We start from the raw sequence: 24582 nt of genomic DNA on the forward strand, positions 1-24582 counted from the left end.
GACGCAGCAAGTATATTGTGCCTCTTCATCCTCCAGGAGAGGGAGCCATGCCGAGTGGACGTCGGAGTCAGCGAGGGCCAGTGCCGGGAGGCCTTGGCGGCACCGGGGAACCGGTGCCGAGGGAGCGCTCCTTGAAGACTAACCAGCGCTCGGTGCCAAGAGCGGAGGAGCAAGAGCTGCCTCCCTCAGGAGCTGTTTGGGACGAAAGTCCCGCTCCCCTTTGTTCTAGGATCAAAGGCCCCGCGAATGCGGCACTTATCTGTCAGTTGAGAATCCTCGAGGCACTTAGGAGAGGATCTCTTGTCGGCAATGGCTTGTGGCCGGCCGAGCATTGTAAAACCCTGTGGACCGGGCATCGGACCCGGCACCGGGTGAGGGGAAGGGGATAAACCCCGAACCCCTGAAAATAAATCCTATACTACAAACAAATAAAGTTAACTACAACTATAAACTATACACTAAACGAGAGAAACTACGAGTAGCTAGGGAGGTGGAGGTCAGCTAAGCTGCACTCCACTGTTCTAATGGCTTTCACGGGCGAAAAGAAGGAACTGAGGAGCGGATGGGTCGGCAGGGGTATATATCCTGCGCTATAGCGGCGCCACTCCAGGGGGTGCCCAGCCGACCCACCGAGTGTTGCTAGGGTAAAAGTCTTCCGAAGAGCCGTGCACGCGCAGCGCGCACACCTAACTGGAATGCATAGGAGCAATCACTCGAAGAAGAACACGTTAATTTTGTTAACATTGCTGTGTTGCTTATTCAGTTTTATACATTGTACATTTATACATTGTGTTTTCCTTGTTTGAACACCACATTTAGCTCAACATTTTTTTAAAAAGTGTCATTTTCTTAAAAGTGTTTGGTTTCAAAGATCTTGAAGCATTTCTTTGAGTGCATATTGCTAGGAATTTCTATCATTACAACTGTTTACATTAAAATGAAAAGAAAACGTGCACTGTATTTACAGTTCTAGTGTAAGTAATTAAAATTAATAATTTCCCTCAAGAAGTGTTAATGGGCTGCAGTGCCTACTGCAGCAGCACAGATGGACGTCCAAGAAAGAAGCTTTGGATCCCCAGTTTAAACAGTAATGACTTCTTTAATTAGGCAGAATAAGACAATCTGCATATGCGGAGGGCCAACATTCATATTTTCAGTCCAGAGTACAATGTAGCTGCGAGGAAGGCTAAGAGGATGAAATAGCCTGATGTTCTGTATTAAGAGTACATATCAACAGCCCTAGGAAAATGAGTTGTTAATGTATCGAGCATTGGTTGCTACCTTTGGAGCTTCCTGTCCAGCACAATGCCATAGAGACAATAAATGGAACTGGAAGGCTCACATATGACACAATATTGGGATTATTTGTCTGAGGTGATAAGAGGTATCCTATTAAATTCTATCAAATTAAGGTTAATAAACTGGAACAGAGGGATATAGGTTTATGTTCAGAGGAAGTATACTGCATATAAAAAGACTCTGTGGAGAATAAAGAAATTAGTGCTGCTAAAGGAGGTGAGGACCAGTAGTTTAATATTTGAATCACAGAATTAGCAAGTATGAGTGAATGCACACAAGAAGCACAAGTAAGAAGGTGTCATTTTCAGGTCTTCTCTACATGGGAGATTTTCCTTGGCTACTGCCTGCGGTGGCAAGCTATCAGTGTTGCTGCACAGGTGCAATCCCTGAACATAGACAAGCAAAGTTATTTGCACCAATGGATCTTAATCCAATTTCAAGGAGGTATAGACACCTTACCAAAAGGAGTTAACCAGGCTTCAGATCATGACACAATCCTGAATACTGCTCATTTGTTTTCCCATACATTCAAAGTGAAACATGTTCCATCCTTGAAAGATGAACTTGCTCAGTGTGGTCTACTTTTCTCCAGGAGCCTTTTTGGAGCACCACTGAATGTCTATTTCTATTCCCTCTTGCTGGTGCTTTCCGATCTGCTCCAATCCTATTCAGGTTCTATGCCCTTGTCCCACTTATTTCTGCTACCACCATCCTAAAGACCTCGCATCCAGATGGTACAGTAGGGCTTTCACAGTCTCTTCAAGCAGCTCAGAACACTAGCTTTCTGCAGCATTAATACTGGATTCTGTGGCAAACTGAAATTATTCAGAGGTTTGAAATGTGTGATGAAACATTAGGGATGTTTTTATAGTACTGGAGTTTACTATTGACTTCAGTGGGAGCACAGGCCAGCTATAAATGCTTTTGAAAATCCCTCTCTAAATATTAACATGAAAAACTACAGTGAATTGTGTTACACAATTTAAAAACCTTGTTTTCTCATGTTATCTATGCCTCTTACGCTGTCATAGAATTAAAGTATGTCACAAAACCCAACACTTGTGTATTCAGGAAATCAGGAGGTCTCACTGAAGATTTTAGGTACAGTACACAACACTGTACATTAGGCCCTGTTTATTTTGGAAGTATGAACAGAGCTTATCTGCTATCCCATGGATATGGACTTACCCCATGATCTGAACAGACTTTTCCATCAGAACCAATAGGGCAGCTGCTTATGTTCAAGGACTGAATTGGTAGGCACTTCCTGTCTACACACATCATGTGAGGGCCACATGGAGCTCCATCTTCCACATATCCTAAATCTGTATCGTCATCTAAAAGTACATGAGCGCCACTAGGAGAAAAAGTTTTAAAATACTATTAATATTATGGCTAGAGCCTTTTTAAGATATTAAAACACAATAAAGGTATGGATGTTAAAAGCGCTATAACTTCATCACTCCACAGCACACTATAGGAAAGAATATGGTATGCACAAATTCACACCAAAATTTTTCTATTAATCACACAATTCTCACAGTAGCACTGAAATGAAATAGCTATAACTTGGAGAAGAATTCTAGGTATTGACACGCAATTTTAATTTGCTCTTAGTTTACATGTCTATAACTGACAGAACATCTTTCTTTTTTTCATAGCATAAAATGATATTTCTAGAAAATATTACTAGTTCATGTATATATATATTTATGCATATTTTATGAGAAATGTTTCATTCTTAAACTTTGATCTCAAATGGGAACAGGTAGGAAATATGGTGGAGAATGGTTGTATATATACAAGAAAGTACTTTTACTATTCTTAATAATCAAATTTTATTTAATTTTTTAAAAGCACCCATCCAGTAATCATCCATGTGCCTGTCCTCTGACCAATTAAAATGATAACTAAAGATCTCCTCCTACCACAATCATTCATATAAAACAAATAATTCCTCTTGCTGAGATAGTACTGCTCAAAACCAGGAAGTCTTATATATGGATCTTTCGCTCTTCTGGATTATAATTCTTAAACTTCATGGAAGAGCAATATGATGCTGAACAATAAGGTTTTATACCAGTCTCAAGAAGGTAACCTGTGAATCCACATGCTTTTCAACCCTTAAACGGAGAATATCAGTGATTTTTAATAAAAGGAGAAATACCATTTAAAATAGTGATTTTTACCTTTAACAACTTTAAATGTAGCTGTTGACATTTTTTATCTTTATCTTCTCCATAGCTTCCTAAATTCCAAGTTCAGAAGGGACCATTGTGATTATCTAGTGTGACTTCCTGGATAGCACAGGCTATATCTACACTTAAGACACTGCAGCAGCACAGCTGCAGCGCTGCGGTAGCACTTCATTGTGGAGACTACAGCAATGGGAGAGGTTCTCCTGTTGCTGTATGTACCAGCTCTCCTGTTGCTATATAATTTTTCTGTTGACCTAGTGCTGTCTGCGCTGGAGGTTAGGGTCAATTTACCTACGTCTCTCAAGGCTGTGGATTCTTTATACCCCTGAGAGACGTAGCTATGCTCCCGTAACTTTTCAGTGTAGACCAGCCCTCAGCCATAAAACTTCCCCAAAGTAATTCCTAGAGCATATCATTTAGAAAAAACATCCAATCTGGATTTTAAAATTGTCCGTGACAGAGAACCCTCCATGATCCTTGGTAAATTGGTCCAGTGATTAATTACCCTCACTGTAAAAAATTTACACCTTATTTCCAGTCTGAATTTGTCTAGCTTCAGTTTCCAGCCACTGGATCATGCTGTACCTTTCTCTACTAGATTGAAGAGCCTATTATTAAATATTTGTTCCCCCTGTAAGTACCTGAAGACTGATTAGATCATACCTTAACTTTCTCTTTGTTAAGGGAAATAGACTCAAGGACCTCAATCTATCATTATAAAGATGTGTTTTCCAAACTTTTAATCATTTTTGTGTCTTCTCTTTGACTCTTCTCCAATTTATCAACACCCGTCTTGAATTGTAGACATCAGACCAGGACACAGTATTCCATCAGCACCAAACAGAGAGGTAAAATAATCTCTCCACTTCTACTTGAGATTCCCCTATTTATGCATCCAAGGATTGCATTAGCTCTTTTGGCCACAGCATCACACTAGGAGGTTGTGTTCAGCTGATTAACCCCCACAGCCCCCAAATCTTTTTCAGAATCATTGATCCTCAGGATAGTCCACCATGTGTAAGTATGGCCTACGTTCTTTGTCCCTCAGTGTGTACATATAGCCAAATTAAAACTCATACTGCTTGTGCCCAGCTTACCAAATGATCCAGCTCACTCTGTATCAGTAACCTGTCCTCTTCTTTATTTACCCTTCTCCCAATTTTTTTCATCTGCAAACTTTATCAGTGATGGCTTTATTTTTGCTTCCAGATCATTAATAAAAATTGTTAAATAGCATATGACCAAGAACCAACCCTGTGGAACCCACTAGAAACATGCCCCTTTGATGATGCCCTGTTAATAATTACATTTTCAGACTTATCAGTTAGCCAGCTTTTAATCCATCCAATTTGGTTACGGATAGAAAAACCATTTGTGTATGATGTATAGTCTTTTACCTGCAGTCCACTACACGTCCCTGGTGGTAAAAAGAGGTTGGGGTAATTTCTCCCTGAAGATGACCAATTCGTGGAACACGAGTAAGATTAGTGCAGAGCAAAAAGCCACAGAACACATCACTGCAAAAGAAAAACAAAGACAAAGTTACCAAATAGAGTCATACTAACAATATTTATAAGATACAAACTGTTGTGTCAAAAGCAATGAAGGCATGAAACCAACAATATTACTGCAATAAATAACTTAAGACCAGCTTCTGCCACTGCTGGTCACATAAAGTAATAACTTACCCAGTGAGTAGTACCACAGACTTTAGTAGTACTACTCTAAGTAAGGTACTACTTGATGGGAATAATGATGGCGGAAGCTAGTCGGAATCAGATGGTGTTAATTGTAAAAACAGAAACAAAATTCTACCAATTTATCTGAACAAAAATCTATTTCCACAAAAATACTTGAATATAATATTAAAAGGGGCATACAGGTGGACAAACTATGCATAGTTTTGTTATCCTAGACTACATTACATTGTGCTTTTTCAGGTAATGACACCAGCTACGGGACATCTCTGGATGCACATTGGTAGGATGAGCCTTTGTCTTCCACGGATCAGTCAGAGCTCACTGTTGTCCATGGCCTACTAGTGTCTTCCAAATATTTGGTCATATTGTATATGGGGAGGTCCAACATGATGGAAGATCATGGTCTCACTCAGTGAGAGCAGACTACTACCAAGCTATCCCTGCCATTTCCCCTCTTCCTCCCCACCCCCGGCTACGGGATGGAATTACCCTGAGATCACAGGATCTAGCAGAGATTCCTGGATCACGTCTGGAGGTGGAACCAGCATTCATATCTTTGGCCACTTACATCCCTGCCTGACCTTGTGTGTATGTACATTACAAATGTGTGACACTGTGCTGCTATATCCTTTAACTTCTCTCCACAAGTCCAAATTGCCAGTACATCTGCACGAAAATCTAGATGTGAGAAATTCCAAAAATGTGAATTTTTGAGCCACCTGGGAATTCTGCAAACCAATCTGTGAAATATTTTGGAGTTCTGAAAATTTGTAAGAAAAAATGGAGGATTCAAAACCATGCAAAACAAACTGCTGAATAAGTTCATTAAAAAATCTGAAAAATATTAGGCCAATTTCACCCAAAATATTTAGACAGTTTCTACAAAGCTAAACTTACTGTTTACTGCACTGAATCCATTGGTCTCCATCCTTTCCACAGTTTCCTTTTTTTGTGCCTTCTGTATTAAGCTTCTCATAACAGAATTTGTCAGACCCTGTAGCCTCTGTTGATGAAAAAGGGAAAAGAGAATGTACTTTACATTGACAGCAGCAAGTATTCTCTTCATAAAATTAATGTAAAATATGTAAAGAACTGCCACAAGAAAACATAAACCCAGGACTTTGAAATTTCATCCTGTGTTTTAATTTATGGAGTAGATTTTGTTTACACAATGAGAGGGAGGAGAGAGAAGAAAAGAGAATTCTATCAGGCAGCTGAAAAGGGAAAATATTTCCCCCCTTATACTCAGATTCCAATATCTGAATTGAATATCAGTCTGGAGACTCTCTTTTTCGGTGATCTGTCTAAGCAACATCTACCTGGGTGTATATCTTCTTCACTTGAATATTCTGGGGGTCTAACATTGTTCACATGTACATCAGTTTTACAGTGGTGCAATTTAACTGTTTTCCCTGCTGTTATTCCTGATTTATACTAGTGTGAGAGTAGAATCACATTATCTCTCTGTAGCACCAGATATTTGCCTCTCTATGTATGCAGGGAAAGAATTAAGGGGCCTAATTCTCCTCTCACTTACACCAGTGTAAATCAGGAGTAATGTAGTTAAACAGATACAAAACCAATATAAGTGAGAACAGCATAAAACTGAGATTAACTCACGTTTTTTCAGTGTAAGCAGAGAAGTCCTAACTTTCCTAATCAAGTAGGATTGGATAGAAGAGCCACATTCAATCTAAAACATTTTCCACTTTTCTCTTCTTTAGTCTTTTTGGGTTCCCACACATTAGTATGCTTGTGCTAAGAATAAACCTTTTCAGAGTCTCACCTACCTAAAAAGGCAGGAGCAGCAAGCTGGCCATGAGGAGGCAGAGCAAACAATAATGGGAAATTGTTGAAACAGAGGAAAGTAGAGAGAGAACAAAGGCAGAGCCTGAAAAGATGTTCTCAGAATTTGGTCTGTGATGTGACTTTTCTGTGCTTGGAGGTGGACCAATAAACATCCTTCCAGACTCATGGAGTTAATATGAAATTACTCATTAACAAGTGCTTTAGGCTTTCTTTCATTAAAAAAAACAGTGTCTTCATTATTTAGAATGACAGAAAAAGTAACAACTAAATACAATGTGTTAGTTACAGCATAGGGACTTATATAGAAAAGACAATCTAAATAATTTCAATTAAAATATAACCTTAGAGTTAGAGAGAAAAATGTACTGTACTGCCACCGAGCTAAGGGAAAGGTACCAGGAGTCCACTAAAACTACTGTCCCCATCTTTCTCTGTATTAAATGCACTGTATCTTGTGTTGCTTGTGACAGACAGTAAAAGATGGAAATCTCCTAACACCACAATGGGTAGGAACATTCTTCTCTCTCTCACGGACCACACCCACCCCACAATCATTTAAGTTGGGAGGGATAGCTCAGTGGGTTAAGCACTGGCCTGCTAAACCCAGGGTTGTGAGTTCAATCCTTGAGGGGACAACTAAGGGAACTGGGGTAAAAATCTGTCTGGGGATTGGCCCTGCTTTGAGCAGCGGGTTAGACTAGATGACCTCTTGAGGTCCCTTCCAAACCCTGATATTCTATGATTCTACATAAACATCACAATGGCATGAGTACAACATACTGGTAGTTTGGTTCTACTGTCTTATGCCCAAAATCATTATCCAGTGCATGTCTCCCCTGAAGATGAGGGAATCAATAATTATCTGTGTGATTTAGTTTTTAAAACCACACATTTATATTAAGGTGTATTAAGAAATATTCTGAACACAAAAATATATTTATCCAAAGATATTAACCTAACATGGCTGTAGAAATAAGTTTTATATTTTCTGGTGAGTTTCAGCCTGGGTTAGCTGCAGTATATGCTGCTCATCTTACCTATATCTACAGGCACAGCAAGTTATAACCACCTGACTCCCATGGCTCCTAAAGATATCAGTACTGTGTCCAGTTTTGGGCCCCACACTACAAGAAGGATGTGGATAAATTGGAGAGAGTCCAGCGGAGGGCAACAAAAATTATTAGGGGGCTGGAGCACATGACTTATGAGGAGAGGCTGAGGGAACTGGGATTGTTTAGTCTGCAGAAGAGAAGAATGAGGGGGGATTTGATAGCTGCTTTCAACTACCTGAAAGGGGGTTCCAAAGAGGATGGATCTAGACTGTTCTCAGTAGTAGAAGATGACAGAACAAAGAGTAATGGTCTCAAGTTGCAGAGGGGGAGGTTTAGGTTGGACATTAGGAAAAACTTTTTCACTAGTAGGGTGGTGAAGAACTGGAATGGGTTACCTAGGGAGGTGGTGGAATCTCCTTCCTTAGAGGTTTTTAAGGTCAGGCTTGACAAAGCCCTGGCTGGGATGATTTAGTTAGATTTGGTCCTGCTTTGAGCAGGGGGTTGGACTAGATGACCTCCTGAGGTCCCTTCCAACCCTGAGATTCTATGATCAGCACCCAAATACCAAATGACATCACAATTCACCCATATTATTTCAACAGACATTTTTTCTCTGCTCTACGGTGGAAACTTTTAACTGAAGGAGGAAAGTACAGTAGGTGAAAATACTAATAATACAAACTAAAAAATACACATGAATAAAATATATTTAAGGTAGGCAACGTTAACCTACTAATTCCCCAAATGTATTTGCACTGATTGTCTCTTGTCTTGCATTCTCCATTATAGCAACGTCCCTAAACAAAAACACAACAAATTAGTGAAGGGAAACCAAACATATTACTTTATTTTTTAAAATCAAATGCTGTCCTTTAGCTGTCTTTACAACTTCTCTTTCATTTTGATTATTATATTTTATACATTGGGATATACTCTCCCCTTAATGTGCTTGTGTTTGTGTTGTGGGATGAGGGTGGGGGTGGAAAGCACATTTATACACTGAGGGCCTGATTCTCTACTGCATTTCATGTTGTCATTTAAACTAGTCACAGTGGGTTGAAAATGCTGCCAAATCAGATTTTCCACTCACCTACACTAGCGGCAGCATTATACATCCACTTTGCAAGGTGTAAAGGCCTGCATAAGAGGCAAACTAATGAAAGAACTGGCCCTTCATTTCTATTAACTTAACTGGAACTAACACCAGTAAATCATTGCAGAGTTATATAAAAATATACACCTGAACATCTGGGTGCCCACTGAGCCGCACCAATCTTGTATTTCTATTTTCTGCAAACTGCCTGCTGGCCAGAAATAAAAATCAGAGGAGAAAGCTGAATTTTTTTAAAGTGATCTGAAAAGGGCCAAACTGACTGCACTTAAACTGAAATTCTCAATGTTAAAAACAGAGCACAGACAGCACAGGCAACATCAGTGCAAGTTTCTTTACACTGCTACAAGCAAGCAATATGCCTCAACTTTAACCAAGAAAGTGAGAGACTAAATCAGTCCCTATGTCCATACAATGGCCCACCAGAAGGCTGAACAAAACATTGAAGAACTGCAGGGAGAGAGGGATGGATGATATGTTCAAATTTAATAGGTGCTCTGTTTGTCTGCCCAAAGTTTGACAAACCCTTAGGATGAATAAACTGAGACACAGAGTTTATGAAAAAATAAGGAAGAAAAGTGAGTTAAGAAATGAAAATTTACACTGGATTCATTATTCATTGATTTGCAAAGGTTTAAACACGTTACATACCTGATTAGAATCACAAGCATATCCATCTTGTTTATGAAGATTTGGTGGGCACTGAACATCAAAAGATAAAAATTCTTGATCAAATTATAACATTTGGAACTGTAGGACAATAAACAAATGTTTAACAATAAATTGTTTAAAAACAAATAGTTGGCATAAAATACATGCAGAGGAACTGTGTCATCCTTAGTGCTATCTTCTGTTGCAAAGTGCCCCAAGGGTTATAAATACAGTATAAGAAGCCACAAAAATTAGTTTTATATTTATTAGAAAATAAACTAATAGGATATATGATTGTGGCATATAAAATTCAAAGGAAAAAAGAATGGAGAAGGCTTATTATGTTTATATAGTATCCAAAATGTGGTAGGTGCTTTACAGACAAATTAAAATGATACAGTAAATGCACTCTACCTATAGACATGAGATAAAAAATAATAGATGGAAGCAGGGAGGAAGGAAGACAAAGGTTACACAAGTCTCATCACACAGCCATTTAAGAAATATCACAATGCTATTTGACAGTGAAATTCAAACCAAGAGGGAATAGAATGAAACAAAGAAAGAACCAGACAGACACTTAGGAATCTCAGAATAAACTTTGAATGAAAGTAGTTCCATTGGTGGTCTGTTCCACAACAAACAGTAGAAATTCCAAATATATTCAAGAACTTAAGGAAAACAACTTTACAGAGTAAAAGTGCTAGCTGGCTAGGTAGACAGACATGTAGCAGGTCACTTTACCACTCCTTGCCAAAACATTACCTTGTTAACATTACCTGTAACCGTTCTGTTTTATCTGGTCCTTTCTTAAGGTATGTGTATAAACAGATTAAATTGTATAGCATAATACATCTAAATATATCTATATCTACACACATTTTACAAAACACATTTAAAGAAATCATGTTGGTGCAAAGGGGCTGCAAAGCAGTTGCAAGGCCCCTGATGGATTGTTCCTGACACAGGAGCCCCTCTAGACAGATACAGAACTAACTACACCAGACTTACACTTTCCTCCATCCTGCAAGAGCCACTGATGGGCGGGGTGGGGGAGAGCATTCCTGGTCATCTGACAAATGAGAGGGGTGTGACTAGGGCAGTCCCGTACCTCAGCTATTCCTGAGCTGCCACAAAAATCTATAAAGTCCTTGAGCAGCTGGACACAAGTTAGGGCAGCCCTTAGGGTTGTTCTAACCAGCTATAGGGATCAAACTGGCTCTTAGTGGCCCCAGATTCGAGTGGGCACATGCCCAACTCTTAGAACCTGTACAGAACCCTGCACAGGGTGAATTCGGCTGTGGTAGAAGTGTGTGAATTTAGCTGTACAAAATCCTGGCTGATGAATGATGCCACCAATATATAAATCACACAAAGAACAATTTTCCATGGTTATGCTCAGCAATAGTGATAAACACAAGAAAAAATGGAAATGAGGCACAATGTAGATAAGAAATTATTTAGAAATAATTTAAGATTAATTGATGGTTCATTAACTTTTACATCAACCAAATACTAATGCAGCTTTAGATAGTTACATATATTTCTGTGCTAAGTTCATAAACAGTCACACAGTTACATATATATATGAATTATATGATAACCAGCCACTTCCAGTTCTTAGAGCTGTGTGTTCTGATATTAAAACAGTCAAAACTTGCCTATCATTAATACATACTAGAAAACCTGCTTCACAGGGATGTCCCGTGAATGGTGGAACTGTAGAACAAGAAACAAAGGGACAGAGATAGAATGACTTAAAAAAAATAAATAGTAAGCATACTACTTTCACAGCACCCAAATCCTTACTGGGACCAGCTCCTGGGATCTGCCAATTGGCAGCGATTGTGCATTGTCACAAGACAACTAGCCCTAACCTAACTGCCTATTTTGGTTTTTCTGTATGTATACTCATTTTATGACATTGTTGGAGACCATCAACAGAAATGGCTATGCACTAAATTGTCATGCAGTTCATTTTTTTGTATGCAAGTATTTGTTAGATATAGTTGCTACAGAGCAACATGTGTCCACAAAAAGTACATGTTACAGTAATTTTGTATAATCAATTAAAAACTAGGGGCAAATAGCTTTTCCTCTTTAATGTTTTGATAACAGAATGGTGGATTTGTTAAAATAGCACAAATTTTTTTTTTTGGTGCAGAGATTTTTTACTAGTTTAAAAGGAAAGTTAATTACTGTGTACAGTAACTGGAGTTCTTCAAGATGTGTTGTCCATATGCACATTTCACTGATGCTATGGATGCACCTCATGAAGTAGATCCGAGTTTTGGGGGCCAGCAGTACGCATAGGGCGCACGTGCGCTCTGCAGTCCTCATGCTTTTCTGCAAGAGCATATAAGGGCAAAGCACGTCCACTGCCATTTGGTTCCTTCTGACTGCAGAATCCTATATAAGAGGACTCTGATGTAGAGAAGCTGGAAGGGCAGGCTGTGGAACATGCATATGGACAAACATCTCAAAGAACTCCAGTTACTGTATACAGTAATTAACTTTCCTTTCTCTGTTGAGTAACTGTCTATATGCGCATTCCACGGACATGCGCTCTGATCTTCCTCACATGAGGTGTATACATACCATCACTGGGACGGGCATAAGGACAATCACTTGAAGGAGAACAATTTTAAAATAGGTGACATACTGGGGCATAAAGAAGATGACATTATCCATTTAAATATTTGTAGGCACGCTCAGCAATGTCTTCCAAACATCACAAACTGAATAGCTTATAACTTTCTTAAGAAACAAAGCTTTGGTTTTGTCCATATTTAACTTTTCTCAGAGGCTACATTTTGACTAACCTCTTTTAACAATTTATCTATTTATTCAGTGTCTGTGGTAAAAAATGTGGGAGTCCATTTTTAAAAATGTCATTTTCCTTCTATTTTTCATATTGGTTTAATTGTTCATATTTGCCTTTTTTTACTTAACTTTTCTAAAATGTGCAGGCTTTTTAAACATTTCTGCTACTAAATGCACATACTTTCTTAGTTGGACTGTGACAGTGTTCTTGCTTGAGCTTTATTTTTGGCCATCAATCTGTTTATGCTGTTAGATTAATTTTCCAGGGCTCTCCTTTTTCTCATGTTACTTGGTTATTTTTTTCATTCAAACCAGCTGCCCACAAACTTAGGTCACAATTCTGCCACACTGACTCATATTAAATAGTATCTTACTTTGTTAGTATTATTGTTTAACATATATATTGTGGTACTGCCTACATCAGGGGTGGCCAGCCTGCGGCTCCAGAGCCACATGCGTCTCGTCAGAAGTTAATATGCGGCTCCTTGTATAGGTTCCGGAGCAACAGGTGCCAACTTTCCAATGTGCCGGGGAGTGCTCACTGCTCAACCCCTGGCTCTGCCACAGGCCCTGCCCCCACTGCACCTCTTCCCACCCCCTCCTGAGCCTGCCGTGCCCTAAATCCTCCCGCCTCCCCCCCCCGAGCCTCCTGCACGCCATGAAACAGCTGATTGGGAAGTGCAGGGAGGGAGGGGAAGGTGCTGATTGTGGGGCTGCTGGTGGATGGGAGGCACTGGAAGCAGGGGGGCAGGAGCTAATGGGGGGCTGCTGACATATTACTGTGGCTCTTTGGCAATGTACATTTGTAAATTCTGGCTCCTCAGGCTTCCTCTTGGCCACCTCTGGCCTCAACCGCGACAGGGCCCCATTAAGTAAGTCATCATACAAAAATATATAAATTAACAGTCTCTACCCTGTAGAGCTTAGTCTGAGAGACAGGCATAACAGATGGATGAGACAAACAAGCAGGCTGGGAGGAGAATGGGGTAATAAAAAATAACTGGCTTATCTACATGAGAAATTACTCTGAGGTAACTATTCGTGACTAACTTGATGTGTGGACACTCTTATTCTGAAATAAGAATGTCTTATTCCAAATTAGCTTAATCCACTTCTAAAGCTTTGGAAGTGTTAATCCACTTTAAATTCACTTCCTGTTTTATTCTGGATAAATTTTCATGTGCAGACCAGCAATGTGTGCACAAATCTTAGCCATACATTAGCAATAATCACAATTGCCAGATGGCAGTTTGCTCTATACATTTTGGCAGAGGTGAGCTTTGAGAAGGGGCTTGAAGAAGGATAATGTGATGATTAAGGATTTTGCCTGGGAGCTTTTTCCATGCAAGGCGGTAGCATGGAAGAAAGCGCAAAGGTGCTTGTGGGAAAAGCAGACAAGAGGGTGATCAAGGCTGGAATCGCTGGCAAAGAGAAGGCAGGGGTTGACCTTGCAGTAAGATAGTAGGATGGATAGATAGGGCAGGGCTAAACAGTGGAAAGTTAGGATAAGAAATTGACATTAGATGTGATGGAAGAGGGGGAGCCAATAGTGGGACTTAAAAAGGGTGGTAACGAAGTCCAAGTGACAAGCCAGGAAGATGATCTTAGGAACAGCATGTTGAATTAACTTGAGGCCGCAGGCAACAGGGCCAAATGAGAAAGAGGCCCAAATGAAAAATGAAACCAAGAGACAAGGTGAAAGTCCACAATGACAGAGAAAGGGAAGGGCAGGAAAGGGCTTCAGGGAAAAGTTAAAAGCTCTGTTTTGGCCATGTTAGTTTCAGCTGATGACTGGACACTCACAACGAGAAAGCCAAGCCAGGATTTTAGTCTAATTGTAGGGCAAGAGGTCCAGAGTAGAGAGGCAGACTTCTGAGTCATCACCATAAAGATGGTAGTCAAAGCCATGTTTACAGATAAGTTTGCCCAGAGATAGAGTGGATAGGGAGAAGAGGAGGGGGCCAAGGATCAGGGCTGGCTCCAGCTTTTTTGCTGCCCCAAGAGGCGAAGAGAAAAAAAAAAGCCATGATTGGCGGCAGCTCAACCGCGCCGCTTCATTCTTCGGTGGCAATTCAGTGGCAAGTCATTCGCTCCGAGTGGGACTGGGGGACCTGCTGCCAAACTGCCGCCAAAGACCCGGACGTGCCGCGCCTCTCCATTGGCCACCCCAAGCACCTGCTTCCTTCGCTGGTGCCTGCCAAGGATGCAAACCAGAGGGTCTCCCCACAGAAAGAGGGTGAGAGAGGGAGAAGCAGGACCCACTGAATTAGACACTAACGGCGTGATCCAACAGTCAGTGAGAGAACCATGTGAGGACAGTCATGAAAGCCAACAGATGACCAGATTTCAAGAAGAGTGTGGCTGGCATTAATGGCAGCCGATAGATCAGGAAAGATGAAGACGAGTTACTGTGCAAGTACGTCCACTAGAAACAATGGACCTACTTTGCAGAGTAAGATACTATTCAAAGTGAGCGTGTGTGATAGAACTGGATCTAAAATTATTTTAAATTGGATTTGGATCCTTTTTTGTTTGGGGAGGACACAGAGCCTATATAGAGGGGGAGAGAAACAAACATGGGGGAGGGAGTTTTCTCATGAACCAAAGAGTCTCTGATCAAAACTCTTTCCTCTACCCTTTCTTTGAAACTAACCTCTTCCACCTGATAAGAGGTGGCTGGAATTTCAGCTCCACTCTGCACTCATTAGCTCTGAGGCATAGATGGGGATGTGGGCAATGCCCAACTCCCTCCCCACAAACTCTGGAGATGCCACTGTTGACAGCATTAATCTTGTGCAGTCTTTGTATTCCGGGGACTGCAAGGATCTGACTGGCCTACAATGCCTTTAAACTTGTGCATTCTGCAGGACCAGATATAATCTTACCCAAAGTGTTCTGAGAGCCAGTGTAAATGCTAGCTGCCTAGGGCATTATTCTGTTATTTTCTTGGTGCTCACTGGAAGTGTGTGTGGGGAGAGAGGGAGAAGAAATTGAGCACACTGTTCTATCTACATCTCTAGGAATGCTCTAGGATAGGACAGCTTTCATTCTCCACTACAGAGAAATTCTGGCTCTTCGTTAAACAGAAATTGTAATGCTTGCTCTTAAGATAAATACATTTAACCAGTAAAGAATAAAAGTTCCATCTTTTCTTTTGTTTTCAGCCAAGACTGCTATAGCCAAAGTGTCTAGGATTCCCTTTCAATCATGTACAGTTTAAGTAGCCCAGACCAAAATCATAAATAGCATATTGATTATACTGGTACAAACAGCTAATGGCTTTAATTGCCTGATAAACCTTGAAGTGCCATGTTAAATTCTACTCTTACTGCATATATATCTAATGGAAATTAAGGAGATGAGTCAATATATGAAATGTCATGGCTCCATTGTGGGTAGAATGAAATATAGCTTTACATGCATACCTTTTCTTTGATACTTTTGCTAAGTTGTGCCCTCACTAAACTCCTGGGAATGCCAATGGGGTTTGAGTAAAGGCAGACTTAAGTCTCTCGGCCATTATTTCTTTTGATAAGTTATGTTCTGAAACAAACCATTCAGCACAGCACATAAACAGATTTTATTTTCCTTTCCTTATTTTCTACTATAACTGATTTCTTTCTTTCCCTTTGCTTTCTGCTAACACGTGAATACCTACACTGTGCATCTGTAGTAAGTGCTTATTGCCAATAACCTGTTCAGCAGTTTTAGATATTTTGCTGGGGTTTGTGTCATTCATTCTTCGCATTGTTTTATGAGTTTTCCTTTCTCCTTTTGTAACAGAGTTTATACTTATTAAATAATTGAGAACAGCCATTTGCTAATCACTTGAACAAAAACCTTCTTCAAATACACTTCACACAAAATACATTTTTAATATTTACAACTAATGAGGGAACTGGTCATTTTGAGCAAATGTAATATCAGCTTGTTACTCAATATATTTAATTGAGATAAAAAGATTACAAAATTGAATAGAGTATGCAGAGAGCTTAGGTATACATACCTGACCAGAGTCGCCAGTACAGTACTCTGTAATATCACACTCATTCACTGCATATCGACAGTCATAGCCTCGTGGGAAAAACTAGAAAACAACCACCATTCATTAGGACTGAGATTATATAATGGCATATTTCAGACTCTTGTTTAGAAATATTCCTTGTGTTTCAAAGCCATATTTCTCAATTTTCAAATGAGTCTCAGCATCAACATCCTTTGAGTCTTGCCCACAGAATAACAGAGAGAACAAAACATATCCAGAGGAAGCCTTCAGTACAGAAATAGTGTATGATTAACTCAGAAACCTACATTTTGTAATACTTGTGTACATACATATGCGTGCGTTCACACACACACACACTTCAGTAAATGCTGAATTATCCAGGAACAACAAAAAACCCACCGCTAGCTTCTGGTTCAACTGAAAGTGGTACACATCAGTAATCTGAAAAGTATTCTTCAGTGATACACCTCTGCTAGAAATATTTTTCATACCATTAACACACTATGTGTATGGGAAAAACTATAAAGATTTATTTCTGCCGAGAAAATATTGAGACTTAACAAAACCAACCTACCCATCCATTGATCTATCAACAGCACATCTACTTCTACATTATATAGATTAGGTGTATGTTTAATTTTATGGGGCTAAAACAAAGTCCAGCAGCATGAGACAGTAAAAAAAAAATATTGTTAATGTTTACCAACAAAGATACTATATCTCAACCCAGTCTCATCCTGTGTCTTTTAATTACATTTAGATAGTTATCTGAGAAATGACATCAACTGCCCCAAGTCAAAAGGCAGGTTATATTCCTGTGATGTTCAGAGATCTAACTCTTCTAGTTCTCATGCAACAGTTTGAGCCACATCCTTTAGTGGATGTGGCAAAAATTCTCATGTTTGCTCTGTCTCTAATAACATTTCCCAGATATACTAATAATTCACCATATCCTGCCAGAAGCTATGCACAAGACTCCCACTGACTTCATTTGAAGTCCTGTGCATGAAACAACAGGATACCAGAGTATGGCCCAATATTATCACAATGAGACCAGCATCTAAACTAATTTTTTCTAAAGTACTTGCAATCCAGAATTTTGGACCACAAATCACAATATTTAAAAATGAAAAATCAAGTGAGGCTGTTTAGTATGCCCTTCAATACCTGCTATTGGCAAACTTCATTGGAGAAGAAAGCCTGCACTACCATTGTAGCAACTATTAGTATTTATCATACTGTGTGGCTTCCAGAGATTTCAGCTGGATGACAAGTAATACAGCTGGATGTAAAAGTATCCAGAATTCAGCTGGATGTAAAAGTATACATTCAATTACTTGCTATTGCATACTGAAGAAAAGGCAATGTGCACATTACAACTTTACATACTATTAGATCATTGCACCCAAAACATCAAGCAGCTTAAAATACACTCTACCCATAACACATTTATTTTAAACCATGTAAGTAAATAGATAAATAAATGTAATCTGGTTTTAACATTAATCTCAATAACATTTTCAAAGCGTTGATCAAGGTTTCAGATATATGAACCATATCAAAGTCAATGAAAGTTTTGTGACCCAAACCAGCACAATATTTTGAAAATTTAGATAAAAATCTTTAACTCCCAAGATTGGTCATATATGTTGTGGTGGTGGAATTAATCAAACCCAGATCTATGGTATAACATTGTGTGCATCAACAATAGCAACATACACATAATTCCATCTACTGCCACATTGTCTGAAGGTCAGTAATCATATTATGTTCCTTAAAAACATTTTGACTCAGTATATGTGGCCTATTTCCCCACACTGTCACCCAGTATTTGACCTATATCAGGTTAGACATTAGTTCTAGGGAAGACTAAGAGTAAATAAAATAGAAAGAAATGCTATAACAAGACTCACAAGACAGGATGTGTTACAGCAGGGTCCATCACTACAGTGAGCTCCATTAGAGAGAGAGCACTTCTTACAGCAGTTTTCATAGCATTCCTAAAGAAAATACATTAAGTGATCTTCTCAACCATCCAAACACACCATCCTGTATATCATGATCAGGAAAAGGATTCAGTCCTGTACTGACTAGAAAATAAACCACATGAAAGAATCCTTTATGCTATTTAAACATCAAACTAGCAGGGAGACCAGTGTAAAGAATTCTATAGCAGCAACCAAATATTGGATTTGAGACCATCAAGAGAGAGAATGTATATCTTCTCAAACTTGTCTGAGGATGAGATTCCAGCACGGACTCCAAGCCAATGTAAGCCACTGAGGCAGTTTGCACTCACTCGGGGAAAACCCCTAAGAGAATTAACTATATATACCATTATTTACAAAAGAACTAAAGGAGCATAAATAAAGGTCTGCAGGTGCAGACTTGGATAAAGCTAAAGGCTCCCTGAATGCACTTTGGAGTGGAAGAGAAGGAACTGAGGCTGCACTACCTAATATAGTCTTAGGCACTGAACATTCAATACAGATAGAGGGTGCATGTGTACAGCCCCAGATGAAAAAGCTTTGGAAATATGTTGTGTTCCTGAAGCACCAAGAGAGACAGTTCACTACAAGCAGGAATGAACAGAGACCCTTGAAGTATAATTAGCAAGCTCAAGTGGGACTCTATCAACCCCTTTATTCTAGGTCAGCTTGATTTTTATATAACTCCCTTCCTTTCCCTCTCTTTCATCATTTCTCCATCTCAGGGTCACAGCCAAAATCCCTCCATATCAACGCCCATACCCAGAACAAGGGGAGATTAGAGGCAAGGAGGAGTAGTTCTCTCTTCTGTCTGGAGCTGCATGCCACTCTACCCTGCCCCAGCTTCTTGCTCCTCTCTCTTTATGCACTTATACACGGCGTAATGCTGTTTCACCCAGGCCCCATCATCATGGTCCCCACTTCTCACAAGGTTCAGCCATTTCCACACCATCTTTAAGAGGCACTTTTCTGAGCCAAGTGTGGGGTGGGGTGCAGTGGGAAAATAGGAAAGGCAACAGGTTTCTTCTGTATTTGTAAGAATGAGCGTAACACAGTGTAGCAGAAACAAATATTTTCTCATTAGGGATAATATTCTCCCTCGTACACAGAAAGTTGATTAATACAATTCTCTGATAGAAGTTGTCCCACAAGACAGGCAGCGTAAATTCAACACAAAATTCTTTCTTTTCCCATTTTAACATCCATATAACTTTTGCTCAATACATTAATGTGAGAAGGGGCTGCAGGAACAGTGCATAAGAACATTTTAAACTTACCATTCGGAAACCACAATCACATTCTTCTCCTGCTTCTACATATCCATTTCCACATTCAGGAGTTTCAAACAACTGAGAGACATACAAAGAATAAAACCATTGTGAAAAATGATGGAAGATAGCAACTGACTCAGCTATGCCTTTAAGGGACAAACCCTCATCACAGTGCTTCTAAGACATCACTCCAGAGAGAGAACACCCAGAGCTACTCCTCAGGGAGTGCAGGTAGCAATGCAGCCCCTTGTGCAGCTAGCCAGCCAATTGTCCAGGAGTGCAAGGGTGTGGGCTACTTGTATCCTTTCCTGCCTTAGTTGGGGAGCAGCTGTGAACAATCTGTCCCAAAGAAATTAAATCAGTAAAAGGAAAATATGCAGACAGCACAGTGCTATAGTGGAGCAGTATTACCTCCTTCCAATCCTGTATATTCCCATTATTGTAGTTATTCCTTATGGGAGTGACAATTTGTGGAATCTGTCTCTGTAGAACTTATGATTAAGGCTACGATTTTGTCATGGTTATTTTTAGTAAAGGTCAGGGACAGGTCACGGCTTCCATGAATTTTTGTTTATTGCCCATGACCTGCCCCTGACTTTTACTAAAAATAAGCATGAGACAATGGGGAGGGAAAGAGTCCAGCACCCCGCCCTGCTGTGGCTGGGAGCTAGAAGGGAGCCCAGCCTGTGGTGGCTGGGGAGCTGCGAGAGTTCCCCGCTGCCCAGGCACTGGGGACTTTGGGGGATTTCCCCCTCCCCCCAGGCTGGGGAGCTCTGGGGGTTCCCCCACTGCTGGCGACAGCTGCTGAGGAGCTGCTGGGTATCCCCTGCCAGCGGCGGGGTCTGGGGAGCTGAGGGGGACCCCCATGCCCATGGAGACTAGGGAGCTCCAACGCTCCTGCCACTCTGGACGCTGATGCTCCCAGCTGCTGGAGGCTGATGTCACGGAGGTCTAGGGTGACCAGATGTCCCGATTTTATAGGGACAATCCCGATAGTTGGGGCTTTTTCTTACATAGGTGCCTATTCCCCAAACACACTCACAGTCCCTATTTTTCATACTTGCTACCTGGCACTCTACGGAGGTCTGTGGAAGTCATGGATTCTGTTATTTCCACAACCTCAGCGACCAAATCATAGCCTTACTTATGATATTATGAAGTCACTGTGTGTTTAAGCCTTATGATGATCTGTACTGTGTCCTTGGCCTCATCCCCCGTGGGTTAAAGAGAAAGGAATGGTACCTGCATGTCTGTCTCATAACTAGGACAATTGTTATCAGCCCTTCAGTAGAGCTTGCTCAGGTATAACAGAGGAGTAACTGTATCCTAGATAAGTTGGAGAAAATTGGTTTTCTCTGCAGAGTGCTATGGTTTGGAGCAGTGGAATTTCTCCAGAATGGTAAACAAAGAAACCAGGTTCTAGTACTAGCATTTAATAACACAGAAACATAGGGCCTCACGGAAACTAAAAACGTTTGGGGTCGGAAAGAAGAAGAAAAGGTCATGCTTTCATAGGAAAGGGGATCTTTTTGACTGTGGGACCAGCCCAAGACTACGTTTCAAAGGAGAACCCATGTTTAGATAGGGGATCCTGGATGTGGTGAGGAAACTGAGGCAACGTTTCACATGCAGGTGTTTCTTATTTTGCCTAGTTTCTTGTCTCTCTTGTGCTGTTTAAGTAAAGACTAATTGTTTTTAGAAATCTCGTTTACAAAGTCTGTGTCTGTCTGCTTCAATTATCATATGTTCCTGAAGAGGTAAACTGTAAGCAGAGTGCCCACAAGGCTGGCAGTCTTGGAAAGGGTGAGCATCTGCAAATGGGGAGTCTGGGATAACCAAAACTAGTCTCAGGGTGTAGGCAGTTGGACTGCAGGGTCTCAGTTTAGCTAGGTGGTGCTAGATGGAAGATCTGTATCCTAAGAGTGCGCCTAGAAATTCAGAACCCTAGGTAGTGTCTGGACTCTTCTCAGTCTCAGGAAATCTTAAAAGCACAGATATCCAGTGATATGACCCAACACAGCAGCCTGGTGAGTGTCCAGAAGGGAAAGTTTGATCAGGGTTGTGACACACCTAGACAGTATATTTGCCAATGAAGATAAGTGTGGAAAATAGGGTTGCCAGGTGTCCGGTTTTCAACTGGACTGCCTGGTCGAAAAAGGACCCTGGCAGCTCCGGTCAGGCCGTTAAAAGTCCAGTTGGCGCAGGGCTGGCAGGCTCCCCACCTGGCTCTGCGTGGCTCCCGGCAAGCGGCGACATGTCCCTCTGGATCCTATATGTAGGGGCGGCCATAGGGACACAGCAGGCCGCCCGCACCCCGAGCGCCAGCTCCGCAGCTCCCATTGGCCACAATTCTCAGCCAATGGGAGCTGCAGGGGTCCTGCAGACTGAGGCAGCATGCAGAGCCACCTGGCCATGCCTCTGCCTAAGAGCTGAGGAACATGTTGCCGCTTGCGGGGAGCCGCCTGAGGTGAGAGTTGCCTGAAGCTCACACCCCAAAACCCCTCCCACACCCCAATCACCTGCCCCAGCCCCGAGCCCCCTCCCGCACCCAAACTCCGTCCTGGACCCCGCAACCCAAACCTCAACCACCTGCCCCAGCTCGGAACCCTCTCCTGTAATCCAAACCCCTCGGCCCCAGCCTGGAGCCCCCTCCTGCATCTCAAACCCCTCATTCACAGCCCCACCCTGGAGCCCACAGCCCCAGACCTCACCCCCCTCCCCTCACTCCAACTTGCTGCCCCAGCCTGGATCCCCCTCCCTCACCCTGAACCCCTCATTTCTGGCCCCACCCCATAGCCCACACCCCAGAGCCCATACCCCCTCCTACACCCCAACCCCCTGCCTCAGCCCAGAGCCCCCTCACACACCCACAGCTGACACCCTCATCCCCTCCTGCACCCCAACCCTCTGCCCCAGTCCAGTGAAAATGAGCGAGCACCAGAGGGTGGGGGATGAAGTGAGCAGGGGCGGAGCCTCAGAAAAGAAGCAAGGCAGGGGGCAGGACCTTGGGCCTGGGGCAGGGAAGGGTGGCAGGGCAAGGGTGTTTGGTTTTGTGCAATTAGAAAGTTGGCAACCCTAATGAAAGATGGAGTCTATTGCAGTTTATTGATTTTACTTATGAATAGGATAATAGCAAGCAAGAAACACCCCACAAGCAAAGGATGTTCTGTGTGTGTTATTCACCAGTTAACATACGATGAGCCAAATCAATATGAATAAATATTGCTAAAGAGCTATTCCCAGGATCCAAAGAAATAGTAATCTACACTGGCTATTTACTCTTCATTCTGCAAACAGAAAAAGTCCCATGATTAAAAAACAATAGAGAAATCAGCTCTTCAGTAATTATGGAAGTTATATTTTGTTTTCTGTTTCAGTGGTAAGCAACAGTAGATATCTGAGCCTGGGTTTTAATAATGTGCCCACCACACCAAATTAAAACATCATTCAGCCTTCCCTAGCTGAGGATACTAGTATCCTGAAGATGGTCAGATTCCAATCTCCTGAGGGGCAGTTCATTTGACTACCCACTGAGCCACCACAGTGGTCATTAACAGTTTTGCTTTACATTTTGTGCAACTTATTTGTAAACTATTGTATTTAATTGGTTCATTTGTCAGTTCCTAATTTTTCCCCATTTCCATCTCTTAACCCCCCCTCACTGTTACATCTATTGCAACACCCACTGGTAGATGCAAGACAACAACACATCTGCAGGTTTCCTTACTGCTGAGTTCTACAAATGTCAGTGATTCAGGAGTCATATAAATCAACTTAGTCATTCAAGGTCACTTTAAAATTCCTCTTGTCCAATTTTTCATTTCTCAGTGATTTTTTGTTGACCTCTAGAATATATCTCCATCCTTTGAGTGCAGTAAAGTCACTTCATTAAACCTGTACAAGACATAAATTGCCCTGCTAGCTCTCAAAACACAGTAATTTTTTAAGCAGAAGCTATGATGATTTTTTACAGCAATGCCATTTTACAAAGTAATTATTTTTCAAAAGCATATCCTACTTTTGACATTTTGTAATAGTTATATTATAAAAACATGACAATAACAAGAGATTTGACGTTAACAGGGATATATCAATCACTAAAATGCTACTGAATGTCCGAGGTACATCCAGGTACCTGTTTGCCTGTTGTTTTGCTAAATGTACCAAACACAACATGACATTTCATTGAACTCTTCTTCTGATACTTTTTTGGGGAAAAACAGATGGACAATTTTAAAATATTGCTCTGATGAAAGGTTAAAACACATTTTTCTCTTTTACGGAAACTATTTAGCTAACTGAAAGGGGCTATAGTTTTGGGCATTACAGGCTGAATGAACACTGAACTGCCTCACAAACAGTCCTTCACTAATAAAATGTAAGCATGATTTAGAATAATTATTCTTCTCTGTAAAGATATGAAAATTAAAACATCACTTTTTCCTCTTACAAGTCATCAATATTTCTGTACTGGCAGCAAGTTCTCCTGCTCTTGCTCTGAACCTGAAAATCAGTTTTCCATTATACAATCATCTCCACAAATGTGCTTCAGCCATTCTCCGCGGAACATTTTCACTAGAGTAAGAGAGATTTTAGTCTCCATCTTCAGTCAACTGAAGATTTACTCATGTTCATCCATTAGTCAACCATAATCTTACTATGATCACAATCATA

General features: G+C 40.9%; 1 protein-coding gene across 12 annotated transcripts in view; it reads right to left on the bottom strand.

Moving 5' to 3' along the window:
* ADAM23 (ADAM metallopeptidase domain 23) overlaps nucleotides 1–24582 on the bottom strand; it is a 199921-nt gene that overhangs the window by 39735 nt on the left and 135604 nt on the right. For all 12 annotated transcript variants that reach the window (XR_005586049.1, XR_005586050.1, XM_039493898.1 and 9 more), the window contains exons 16-23: nucleotides 19915–19986; nucleotides 18563–18649; nucleotides 16650–16730; nucleotides 9821–9871; nucleotides 8792–8855; nucleotides 6095–6200; nucleotides 4895–5014; nucleotides 2488–2656 (exon numbers count right to left, since the gene is read on the bottom strand). Coding sequence is in view for 10 of the 12 variants with exons in the window: in XM_039493898.1 (XP_039349832.1) it covers nucleotides 2488–2656; nucleotides 4895–5014; nucleotides 6095–6200; nucleotides 8792–8855; nucleotides 9821–9871; nucleotides 16650–16730; nucleotides 18563–18649; nucleotides 19915–19986 (750 nt within the window). In the remaining 2 variants the exon portion in view is untranslated. The remainder of the gene's footprint in view (nucleotides 1–2487; nucleotides 2657–4894; nucleotides 5015–6094; nucleotides 6201–8791; nucleotides 8856–9820; nucleotides 9872–16649; nucleotides 16731–18562; nucleotides 18650–19914; nucleotides 19987–24582) is intronic.

Source organism: Mauremys reevesii, linkage group 11 (genome assembly GCF_016161935.1).
Source record: "Mauremys reevesii isolate NIE-2019 linkage group 11, ASM1616193v1, whole genome shotgun sequence".
Taxonomy (NCBI): Eukaryota; Metazoa; Chordata; order Testudines; family Geoemydidae; genus Mauremys; species Mauremys reevesii.